We start from the raw sequence: 12,508 nt of genomic DNA on the forward strand, positions 1-12,508 counted from the left end.
TTAAAAAGTAAAAGGGCGCCATTACAGAGGTGTATTCTGCAGAAAGGTTCGGTGACGGCCGCGCTCTCTGCAAACTGTTTCGGGAGACTAACGTGGGCACCCCATGTCTTGTCTTGTCTTTTTCTAAAGGTAAATACGAACCAACGGCATTCGTACTCGCAGAAAAACGTTTAGCTCCCAATATATTCTACTTTGGAGAGAAACAGCGGAAGTCTGACGTTAGTTTTCTGCCTCACTTGATGCTGGTACGTTGACCCACTTTCTTCAAGCGTCAGCCTCGGTGTTGGTTTGAATTAGCGGCGCGCGGTGAGGGGGGGGGTTAGAATCTTGTGGTTCAGGTGGAGCCCACATTCTCTCATGCTCCGGTCGCGCGCGCCTCACAATGCTGGGAACCAAGTTTGCACCCGCGCAATGAATCCTGCCAACGAAACCAGACCCGAAAGAAGTACGGAGCAATATATTTTTGCAGCTGGGACCTACAAACTTCTCGCTTTCACCATCGGGACCATTGGAGTGTTCGGCTTTTGCAATAACGTGGCTGTCATTGTGCTCTACTGCAAATTCAAGAGACTCCGGACGCCAACTAATTTACTTCTGGTCAACATAAGTTTGAGTGATTTTCTGGTTTCTGTCATCGGTATAAACTTTACCTTTGCCTCGTGCGTCAAAGGCAGGTGGATATGGAGCGAGACAACGTGCGTCTGGGACGGCTTCAGCAACAGCCTGTTTGGTGAGAGAGAAAAATATGTGTCCAGCCAGCGTGTATGTTTGGCATCCTCACAGTTATCTGTGTCAAACAAGCCTGTTTGAAGCTGAATCGTTAGTGGTAATTGCTGTTATTTTTGTTCAATTGTTAAATGAAAATTTTTGACGTCCATTTCGCTCAATTAGTATTTCCCTACATTATGCAAACGTCACATTTTGAATTCGGGTCAGAATATGACAAATGCAGCCTTTCTTCATTTAGCAGAGGTCAGAAATATGCTCACAGAGTAGATAATTTATACATAAGGAGGACTTTTTTTTTTTAAAAAAAGAGGTGTTTTATGTATAATACATGCTGATAAAAGTTAGGCATATTTTAAAAGCTTTTTTTTTTTTTGCACAATTTATCTTCTGTGGCGTTTGAATAGAGGCGGCTTGCTGACCCTCTAGTCTCCCCTATGACGAGGTGCTGTAAAATCTCACAACCTATATGCCTTTTAATTGTTGTCTTTGGTCTTGTTCTTTTTTCTGTTCTTGTCAAACACTACAGCGTGTACTCTTTCTGTTCAGTATGCACACATATTCTGCAAACTACTGCGTCGCGCTGATGTGTCTTTTGTCACCTCAGCTGCGCCTTTGCTGTTGTGACATGGCTGTCCATTTATCATCAGAATTGGTGGATTTGAAGTGTGAATGAGCACTGGGGTTGGGTCATTCTATAGGTGCCACCACAGCAGGAGCCACAGCGCAGGAGGTTTGGTGTGCGATAACGAGCTCATTAGAACGAGCCCCGGAGCCTTTGAAGGCTTCATCATCAACTGATTAAATGCAAGGGAGCAATGGACAGTTGTCCTCCACTCGCTGTCCTGTAGCTGACATTGTCCTCTGTGCATACGGTCTGAGGGACACGTCTGCCTGACCTGGTCACCTAGAAGTACTGCAGCAAATATGCCACGAGAGTTGCACATCAAAAGCTTGCAAAGTTGGAGTGCAAATCAAGTCTTGTATTTTTGTATTATATTGCATTGAGGGGCTCTTATTCCATCGGCGAACAGAAAGGATGCACTGCTGCTTTGGCCCACGCTCTGATGATCAGAGTAAACCTGGCAGCTAACGCCTGCCCCTCTCCTCCTTGTTTACTGACAATGCAACGCCTCAGCTAAATATCCTCACATCCTCTGAGTTCCATTCTTACATGCGAGAATCCAAGGTCATTCATATGGCCCTGTGGCATGATTGGATGAGAGGACTGCAAATCTACAAGCATTTTTTTCAAGAACAGCCTTTTCAACTCTGATGTATCAATAGCTTTAAGAGGTTAATCATACAGATGTACGGGAGTTTTTATCGTGACGCGTCTTGATTAAAAAGATGCAGAAACACTTTTGAATACTGTAACGGACAGCTTGTGTGCTGCAGATGTGCTCTTTCTAAATTAAGATTGAACATAAAAAGGGGGAGCAAACTGATGCACACCATGAATATAAAAGCTAGAACAATGTGCCGATGGAAGCAAGCTCTCTACATCACTTTGCGTGGAAGAATCAGACGGCATAGCGAAGATGCAGGTCTTAGAGGTGTGTGTGTGGGGGAGTCGAGTCACTTTCTGTGAGTTTTCAAGGCCTCGGACTGAAATGATTGAATGTGATGTTCAGAATTCTGTTTACACGGTGTATGATTAAACTCAGTCCAAAGAGACGCTGAGTAGCCAATGACCCAGATCCTTCAGTGAGAGCTCTGCATTACTCAGCGTGTTTGTCTCTCCCGCTCTCCCCTGCCAGGCATAGTTTCCATCATGACTTTGGCTGCCCTGGCTTATGAGCGCTACATAAGGGTGGTCCATGCCCAGGTGGTCGACTTCGCGTGGGCGTGGCGGGCAATCGCCCACATTTGGCTGTACTCATTGGCCTGGACAGGGGCTCCTCTGCTTGGGTGGAACCGCTACACTTTGGAAATCCACCAGCTGGGCTGCTCCCTGGACTGGACGTCCAAAGACCCAAATGACGCCTCCTTCATTCTCTTCTTTCTCCTGGCATGTTTCTTCGTGCCAGTTGGTGTCATGATCTACTGCTATGGGAACATCCTCTACACAGTAAGAATGGTAAGACCTGCAAATGTTGTTTTTTTTTTCTGTTATGTAAGCCCGTTGAATAAGTCATTAATACTTATAATAATAAACCAATAAAGAACATGAACATGTGAATGGACTTAGAATTGACTGCTGAAATTCCCCAACTCTGATAACTACCTTGTAAACAAGCCCCAATGCACCTGTGTCCCATTACTGTTGTAAATGAGAGTGGGAATACACATTAATATTATATACCTTACACCCTGATGCTTTTTCCATATGAGCAGAACTTCAAATCCCATCCGCTGGGAATACACCTTCCAGTGGTGGTCACGAAACTAGACTTCTGAAAGTGTGCCTTTAATTTTCCTGTATGCACCCTTGTATATTACGATTCTTGGATGAAGCAGGAATTCGTGCACAAACTAACAAGTAAGACTGACTGAGAGTCGACTTGGGGTTCCTTTCATTGTAACAATGCAGATTAATTGGTCGCCATCTGTCACCAGCTGGGTTGTTGAGTAAAATGTTAATAAAGACAGAATGCAGTGACTTACAAATTTAATAAACCAACATTTTATTCACATTCAACTGTTGTAAGTGAGAAATATTGCTGTTTCATGAATTTAAAGGCAACAACATGTCTAAAGATGAGTTATGGTATGGTATGGTGGCAACAAAAGGCTGGAAAAGTAGGGGGTACTTGGAAAAAAAAACAACTTGAGGAACATTTTGCTACTTGTTTATTTTAATTGGTAAGAGATCAGTAACATGACTGTGTGTAAAAAGAGCACCTAAAAGATGCAGAGTCTCAAAAAACTGCATCTATAAATTGTGATTTCAGAATAATATCTCCTCAGCGTAAAGTGGTGAAGACTTTGAATATTCCAGCAACTACGGTACATATTATCATCAAAGGATTCAGAGAATCTGGAGACATTTTGGAATACGGACAAAAATCAATACTGGGTGCCTGTGATCTTGTCACGTTTGAAGTTTTCTTTTGTCATGTTTTCAGGTTTTTGTCATGTTTCCAGGTTAATTTCTTGTCATGTTTTTTCCCCTGTCACTTAGCTTCACTCAAGTCACCTGTTTTCTGTTTCACAGCTGCACCTCATCACCAATCAACCTCCCCAGTATTTAGTTTCCAGGTTCACGCACAGTCATCGCGAAATCCTCACCTTACCTTTCATGTTCATGTTCACAGGTTTGTCAGGTCAGGTTTTGCCTCTTGGATTCTCATAGTCTCGTCTTGTCTTTATTTCATATTCATAGTCTTGTTTATTTATTCATAGTATAGTCTTGTTTTGTCTTGTTATTTTTCAAAGTTAAGATTTTTGATATCCGGCTCAGCCGCGTCTTTTGTTCTTTCCTTGTGCTTTTTGTTTTGTTAATAAATCTGAGTTTTACTTTGAAGTCCACATTTGGGTCCTCCCTTCTCGCACCACGTACCGTGACAGATCTTCAGGCCTACAGGCAGCACTGTGTTAACAAAGGAATGGAAATCTCGCCATGGGCTTAGGAACACTTCCAGAAATCACTATGCTGTCTACAATTGCACTTTAAAGCTCTATCGTGCAAAGAAGAACCTAAATAAATGCCAAATCTAATTTAAAATGGACTGAAAATTGGATTGACATTTGAGATTGTTTTTTGGAACACATCTGGAAAGGCACCATCAATGCTGAAAAGCATGTACATATTACAGAGGAAATGCTCCCATCCAGACTGTACCTGTTTTTGGGGAAGGCCTTGCATATTTCAGTAGGACGGCGCTAAACTGCTTGCTTCATTTATTAAAACAGCATGGCTTCATAGTAGAAGAAGTCCAGGTGCTGAACTGGCTGTCTGAGGTCAAGACCTTTCAACAAGTGAAACATGTTATGCGTCTGAAACACAGAATACAACAAAGAAAACCCTGTCCTGGGTCTTTGTTTGGAAAGCTTCCTCACTTCCTCAGATCAAGAAAAGCATCAAGTTCAATGGATTCGTTCAGTTCATCAGTTTAAAGCAACACGTTGTGACTTCCTTCTTATGACAGCACATAGTTAGTCGTGTAAATTGTGCGCTTTGATACCAAAGCATTGATCAGTAATACATTTCAAATGAAAATTACCGTAGATATGAAATGTGTCGCGCCGGGTGAGGTTTTTAACAGATGCTTCTCAGCTCTGTGCTGGTGCTCCTTCATTTTTAAGTAGGGAGACACATTAGTGGAAAAAGTTCCTCTGGAGCCCCGGTTCATACATGTGACCTGGCACTGATCTGTTTCAGGACTTCCACTTCAACTCACTTCCAGGTCAGGTCATCACACAGAGCACTGAAAGAACCGCTTCAGAGCTGTGTACACTGCTCGGTCTTCAGTGGCAAAACTCAAAATGAGAGTGACGTCTGAAATGCTTTCAGGTCTGTGTGATTTTTTATGTTTTGTTCAGTTCATCACGAACAGCACACTGAAAGAACATTTGGACTCACTTTAGTTTCATTAAGGTTTTGACTGAAAAAAGGAAATACTCGTGTTTTTGAGGGTTTTTTCGTAAAAGGGTATAATAAAGAAAAATGCTGTAGTCCCCGTTCGCTTTTAGAATGAAGTGATTGTAACCTCAGGTGAAATGCGCAGGATGTCATGTAGTGTGTCATTATTCATGAAAGAAAACCAAAAATGCTGAAGCAGCGCGAGGAAAAACTAAGTTCACCCATACTGCTTCCAAGAGATGAGCAATAAATAGATTTTTGGAATTAAATTTGTGGTTTAAAATGATTTCATTTAAGGAAAATTAACTTTCATACGCCGCCACACCCCTTTGGCTCCTGCAGTTGAGGCTAGATACTTCCCACATAAACAACAACATGGCAGAAAGCAGGAAAAATTTAGAAAATTCCTCTCTGTGATGGCACACTGAGGCCCCAAACCCCCCACGGTTCCAGTAGAGTGTGTGGGGGGGTACCTGGAGGTGTGCAACGAACAGCAAGGGGGAGTCTACAGCACCGTGTTGAGGTCATGTACCGAGGGGCGGCTGGAAGACAGGAGGCACAGGGACATTGCACACAGCCTCCATGGGCACCCCAGCATTAAGTCCGTTGAGACCTCGGAGCAAGCCGCTGAGCGTGATGTCACCGAGTGCACAGCAATGCCTGACAGATGGAGAACTGCAGACAAAGGCCTGCTGAGGTGGATCAGGGCAACACAGAGAGGCACATGCCTCTGCAGATAGCATGTGCCTCAGGAGACCTGCACTGAAGCTGCGATGTCCGTTGGGTGGCCATTACTCTCCCCCTCTCTCAACCTCCAGGGATTCCAGACGCAGGCTGCACAGCACTGTGGGTTGGAGTATAGACAGAATACGAAGTTTGATTGCAGTTATTTTCTTTAACTATTCTGTTGAAGTTACATTTTTTTAAGCATCATCAAAAAGTGGCCTTGTTATTCCAAGAAAAGGCTTATTTATCATATTGGGAAGTGAGTTTGAGGATGCACTGAGTCATCATTAGAAAGCTGTACATTTTTTTTTCTGTATATTTTAAAAGAACAAGGGGAATCAGGTCCCTGGGAATTGGCACATTGTTTGAAGGTGGTATAAAGTTTGCTGAAAAGTGAGTTTTTAGTTTGAAACATGCATATTTTCCACGCTTGTGGAGGAAGTAGCAGCCAGGTGGTGCTAATCAGATGCACTTTGACGGCTCATCAGTTAATGTGAGCTGCTCTGTGAGAGCACAGGCTTTTGGCAGTTTGCTACTCTGGATTGTTAACAAAGTGCCAAGGAGCAAAGACATCAGCAATGATCGTAGAGAAGCAGCTGTTGCCGCCCATCAATCTGGGAAGGGTCAGTATAAGGTCATTTCCAAGCAATTTCGAGTCCATCAATCTACAGTGAGAAAGATTATTATTCATGTATGGAAAACATTCAAGACAGTTGCCAACCATCAAAGGAGTGGACACCCCAGGAGTTTCACCCCAAGGTCAGGCTGTGCAATGCACAGAGGAACTGCGGGCCTCTAGAGAACCCGCAGTTCCTCTACGGGAACTCTGCAGGCCAAAGTTGGCATGTTAAATGTTACGATAGCAGAATTGGGGGGAAAAAGACGCAACGGGTATGGCTTGTTTGGACAGGCTGCCACGGCATCTTGCAGTCTCAGAGTCAGCCACGAATCAAATGTGGCCACCTGCCCAGCTAAAGCTGTAAATCAAGCTGTTGCAATGATCCAGTCAAAGTCCAGATCTCACCATGAGAGCTGTGTGTAAACGAACGTCCACAGACTTCAATCATCTGAAGTAGCATTGTTAAAAAAAAGAAAAGTGGAGGCTGAAATTCCTCCACAATGATGTGAGAGATTGTAAACATCATTCAGAAAATAATGACTTGGAGTTATTGCTGCTGACGGTGGTTGTATAAGCGACTGAATAATGAGGTCTACTTAGTTTTTCAGTGTTTCCACACTTTGGCTTCGTTTTTCTTTCATACATAATGACACGATGTAATGTGTTTGTAATTGTAGTTCATCTGAAGTTTTATGTCCATTTTAAGAGCCAGTGAGGAGATTTTTTTTAATATACTGAGAGAGGATGTTCTTTCTCACATCACAGCGTAACCTCTTTTTCTTTCACTTGAAACCTCTTTAAGCTCCAAAGTAGCTCCAAATTCTTAGACTCATCATATTATTTCTTTTCATCCAAAATCTCTCTCTGCTGCCGCAGAACCTTGCAGACTTTCATTTTCATGCAAAACAGTCCTTGACCTTAACAGGCCGAGCGTTGCAATTACAGGATTTATCATCAATATTTTCCTCTGTGCCCTCTTTCTTTCTCATGCTCTAAGCGGGCCGGAAATTGTTGGTGATAAGAGGGTAAGGAATGGAATTCGGCTCCTGAAATGGTGGAACACGTATGAAAGCAAATGTGCGAATGAAAGAGAAACTCGAAAACTCAATTCACATCAGATGACCCACATGTCTGTCTGCATCACAGTTTCTCTCCTTAAATATTCACAACCCTGCTGGAAGTGTGAGCTGCCGCTTCCTCAGGGCGCAGAGCAGCAGGAAGCTCCCTCAACGCAGCAGAGGCCTGGGTAGGACTCCTCACACACACACTGCAGCATTTTAGGGAAATCTTCAGAACGGAGTACTCTGAATGCAGCAGAGCATTTTTTTGGTCTCACACAAGATTAGCTGGGCAGCTTTCCCAGAGCCAGAAAAATCTCATCATAGACATCTGAAGACCTGGAGGGCAACAGACCATTAAAATGGAAATAAGAGTGGTGTTTCATAACCGTGAATTAAAAAGCAAGCCTTGAAAATTCACAAATAAGAAAAGGGAGTTTGGGAAATAGATTGTTTATCATCTCATGAATTTAGCTAAATGGTACATCTAATCTGCAGTGTCACTCAGTCCATCACTGAGCTGTTGTTTACATGAGCTGTGAGTTATTACCAAGATGTGTTGACCCCGTCTCACGAGGGGAAAGGAAAGTTGCACATAGCTATGGCACCAAAGTGCAAATCACTACGATGGGAAAATCAACAAGAGACCAGAACCGGCGTGCTCAGTCCAAAGCAAAGCCATTCTGAAGAGCGACTGAAATGTATTCAGTTAGACTCGAGGGTTGGATCAGTAGCCCATCTAATCATGATCTTAATAATGACAGTCATGAAGCAGGGTCAGTCTCAGCGTTAGAGGACGATCATGTGATGCGGACCACTCGCTCCACACACACACAAACACACACCGGAGAAGGTTAATCCCATGGGGCTGGTGCAAGCCGACGCCAAAATAGGAGATTATAGAAACGACGGGTTCTTAATGATTCTTCCTTTCGCCGAAGCTTCTTGTATTTTAGAATTAAAGCAACACTGTGTGGCTTTTGGAACTGGGACTCGTGCCTATTTGTACAGACTTTTAAAAAAAACAAAAACGTTTCTTTGCAATAAGAGAGGCAGTAACTTTCAGTTTAGGATTCTCAGGGATTTATCTGCTTCAGTCTCTAACCATTCTGACCTGTAGCCCATTGCCAGGTCTCATAGATTTGCTGTAAAGCTGTCTGCACCGGTGCCTTTCAGACATGCTGAGAGAAAATAGTGTCTCAAACCCTTAACTTTCCAGGCCTAACAAAAAGTTGGTTTCTCGTCTCTTCTCAATGTGTTCTGTAATGGCCGGCATTACAAAGCGAGGTAGGGTCTCTGAAGGCTGGATTTTCCAGAAATTCCTTATATATGTGCAGTATAGAGCATGGCTTCAATAAAGGGAGCTTTACTCCATTGGTAAGTGCACCAAACCTGCCTGGGAGTAATTTCTTATGCATAGATCATTGCTCATAAATATCTTCATCATCTGTCACTGATTCTGGGATTTGCTGTCTGAGATGTTTAACCTTCTTAACTGACATTAGGATTATCAGTCAAATTAAAGCTACTGAATTTTAGGGCATTTGTCTTCTTTTATCTACAGACCGTAACACTCTTAGAAGCGCACGTTCCACTCCAAAACACTATCACAGCAATCAGCAAGAAGCTGCTGTAAGTCAGCACTAGTTGGACTAAAGACCACAAAATCATCTGCATACATGATATGGATCACTGGTGAATTAAAGCTTTTAATTATGTGGGCAGCTTGCCCCTGTGAAGAATAAAATATCATTCCAGTCTGACACCATTGCTGTTCTCAAAAGGGACTGAAACACTATGGCCCTGTCTTTGTTGGCAAACCAGTGATATATAGTGATATATAGTCTGTGAAGCAGTAAATAACTCTCTACGGTTGATATGATAGAAGGTTTAAGAGATATCAATAAAACATACAAAAACGTATAGATTTGAATCTGCAGTTGTTTACCTATTCCTTTGACAGGTTGCTGTCTCAAGGAATGGGCCTGTAATTATTATCATTGAATTATCTTATGATCGTTATCTTATCTTTAACAGCTTTATCCTCAATAGCAGGCACAAACAAGAGTCATTGTCAAGTCTGATAATCTCTGTACACTAGATCGGCTTTAAAGAGGGTTACAGAGATGCATCCTGTCGTTTTTGACAAACACTTTTATTTTGGGATTAAAACATGAACAAACACCAACAAGCACCTTGGCATCCCCACACTTCAAGAGAACAGAATTGGGCTTTCAGCCGAATGGCCGTGAACGGTAGATGGTCGGTTATTCAAAGATTTATCCGATTCTGTGCCGGTTGAATGCACACAAACAAGCCACATTTTGGCTCACCACATGACCAAGATCAAAGACACACACTGACAAGCCCTCAGCGTTGAAGTGTCGTGGAAAAACGTCTTACAACGAACCTAATCAGACTCTACATTAGTTCAGCCTTTTGAGAAAACAACGGGAACTCAACGTTCGCCAAGAATCTTGGCTTTAGTGTGTGTTATGAGAAACTTTTCTTCACTCCCCACTTTCCTCTCACTGTTGACAACCATGGTGCTGCCCAGATTAGCTCACCGCTAACATTGATGAGATCCAGCAACCCTCTAGTCAGCTGACTCTCCCATTTCTTCTAGCTGCGCTCCATCCAAGACCTCCAGACGGTTCAGATCATCAAGATCTTGCGCTACGAGAAGAAGGTGGCCGCAATGTTTCTCCTGATGATATCCTGCTTCCTGGTGTGTTGGACGCCCTATGCGATCGTGTCCATGATGGAGGCCTTCGGCAGGAAGAGCATGGTCTCCCCCACAGTGGCCATCATCCCCTCATTCTTTGCCAAGTCAAGCACTGCATACAACCCCCTCATCTATGTCTTCATGAGCAGAAAGGTTTGTAATCAAAGAGCTTTTTGTGTTTTTTTTTATTGGGAGGAGTTGTCAGTTGTATGTAATTGTGAATAATATGTAACCCTCAAGCCTGCTTGTTCTCTGTAGCTTAGCGGAGATGTTATTTATTGTAATTAGCCACTTTCTGTTGGTATTTAATGTTGGGTTAAAAGTTCACCATTTATTTTGCTTCAGTTTTTCACTCAAATACAATTTTGAGAATATGTATGCAGGTTTTCTATTATCCAAGCCTCATTATATATACTGTAATTATTATGCGTGTGGAAGCGGAGCTGTCACAGGATGATATCTTGTGATATTGGCAACCGAATGAGCAAGAAAAGGTTGCTATTTCATCCCTGTGTTAACCTCATCCTCTTTTCTCTCCCCTCCTCCTCGTCCTCTCCCAGTTCCGGCGCTGTTTCCTGCAGCTGCTCTGTTCGAGGCTCTCTTGGCTGCAGCGCAACCTCAAAGAGCGCCCCCTGGCTCCGGTCGAGCGCCCCATCCGACCAATCGTCGTGTCCAGTGCATGCGGCACAAGGGAGCGACCCAAGAAGAGGGTCACCTTCAATTCCTCCTCCATCGTCTTCATCATCACCGGCGATGACTTCCAGCACTTTGACGTCTCCTCCAAAGATGGAGATTCTTTGCAGGGTAATGTCATTCAAGTCAGGCCATTGTGAACCACAAGAACTGGACTTGTCACCCTACCACTCAGTATGCCTTATGACCTAACATGCAATTCCAAGCCAAAATAATCCTATCTGACCTCCCTGGATGCTTCTGTGTCTATACGCAGTTCCAGACTTTTTACAACTGAGTGTAAATACCCAACTTTCCACCCAAGTTCTCTGCTAAACCGTTTGGGTCGTATGAAAGTGTTGCACCCTCACCAAACATCAGCTGTGGTGACATTTAATACTTAATGATGTAGTTAACAACTAGTTGTATGTTTCTCTGCCAGGCAGTACGTGTTACAACTGCAGGACTGTGTTGAGTATTTACAGGCCAGTTATTTACATGAGTTTGGATAAACATGTGATAGCAGAATTCTTTTGTTTTTTTTTGTTGTTTTTTTTTGGTTGGTACCCAACTGCAAGTGTGTAAAGCCTTAGATTTTTAGCCATAGAACATGACTTTACTGTGTATGGATTCCATTAAGAGATCCTATTTTTAGCTACCTGGTTTGTGCACCTTATCTCATCTCATTTCAACATTCAGTGTGCCGAGAGTAGTCACTGTGAAACGTAATTTGATGGAATTATATGTACGAAACACTACAGGAGTGCAATTAGGTAAGAGGAGATGAGAATGGGGAGTCCATATACTTGAGCGAGCCACTCTGTTTATAACCTCCTGGGCTGTCAGCTAAGAATAGATGTGATGAATCTAAAAGTGATGAAGCTAATAAAAACCCTTTTCACTGTGAGTGTGAGTCTCTTGGTTTTTTTTCTGTTTAGTTTATGGCAGGCCAGCATCACAGTAAGGAGACAGTTTGCTTACCATAAAGACTGGAAATTAAGGAAAAACTTACTCTAATTCTATCCATCTGTGAGGACGTCAAAATATCTCATGTATGTTTGGCTAACACAGCTTGTTTAAGAAAGGACATTATACTTCTGAGATTTCTTTGGTGTGTTGGATTGTTTTTCATGCAAGGAAAAGGTCTGCAGAGTTCCAGAGTCATACCAAAGGAAGTCCAGGTTTCTCATCCTTCACTTGTTGACGTCACCACAAAGCACATTTACATCATTTCCAACTAGATGGGCAGGACCAGAGAGGCAGTGGCCCCTGCTGAAATGCGGCCGGCCCCTGACGTTCCCCTGCTCTGTCACTGGTGGCTTTTTCACTCGATAGAGATTAGTAAAAGCTACAAACTCTGGCACTTTAAACACAAATACAGAGATGCTGTATCTATATCTTATGAGGAATAAGACACGATGAAAATGAATCAACTTGAAAGTTAATAAAAAATAAAT

General features: G+C 42.9%; 1 protein-coding gene across 2 annotated transcripts in view; it reads left to right on the forward strand.

Annotated features, from left to right (window-relative positions):
• The first annotated feature begins 281 nt into the window (after positions 1 to 281).
• opn3 (opsin 3) overlaps positions 282 to 12,508 on the forward strand; it is a 200,632-nt gene continuing 188,405 nt past the window's right edge. The window contains exons 1-4 of one of the 2 annotated variants that reach the window (XR_011917034.1): positions 282 to 730; positions 2,487 to 2,806; positions 10,281 to 10,532; positions 10,940 to 11,924. Coding sequence is in view for 1 of the 2 variants with exons in the window: in XM_072391430.1 (XP_072247531.1) it covers positions 358 to 730; positions 2,487 to 2,806; positions 10,281 to 10,532; positions 10,940 to 11,212 (1,218 nt within the window). In the remaining variant the exon portion in view is untranslated. Of the gene's footprint in view, positions 731 to 2,486; positions 2,807 to 10,280; positions 10,533 to 10,939; positions 11,959 to 12,508 lie in introns of those variants that run through there. The other variant, XM_072391430.1, reaches the window with a different exon arrangement.

Source organism: Leuresthes tenuis, unplaced genomic scaffold, assembly GCF_036924035.1.
Source record: "Leuresthes tenuis unplaced genomic scaffold, fLeuTen1.0.hap1 SCAF_8, whole genome shotgun sequence".
NCBI classification, from domain to species: Eukaryota; Metazoa; Chordata; class Actinopteri; order Atheriniformes; family Atherinopsidae; genus Leuresthes; species Leuresthes tenuis.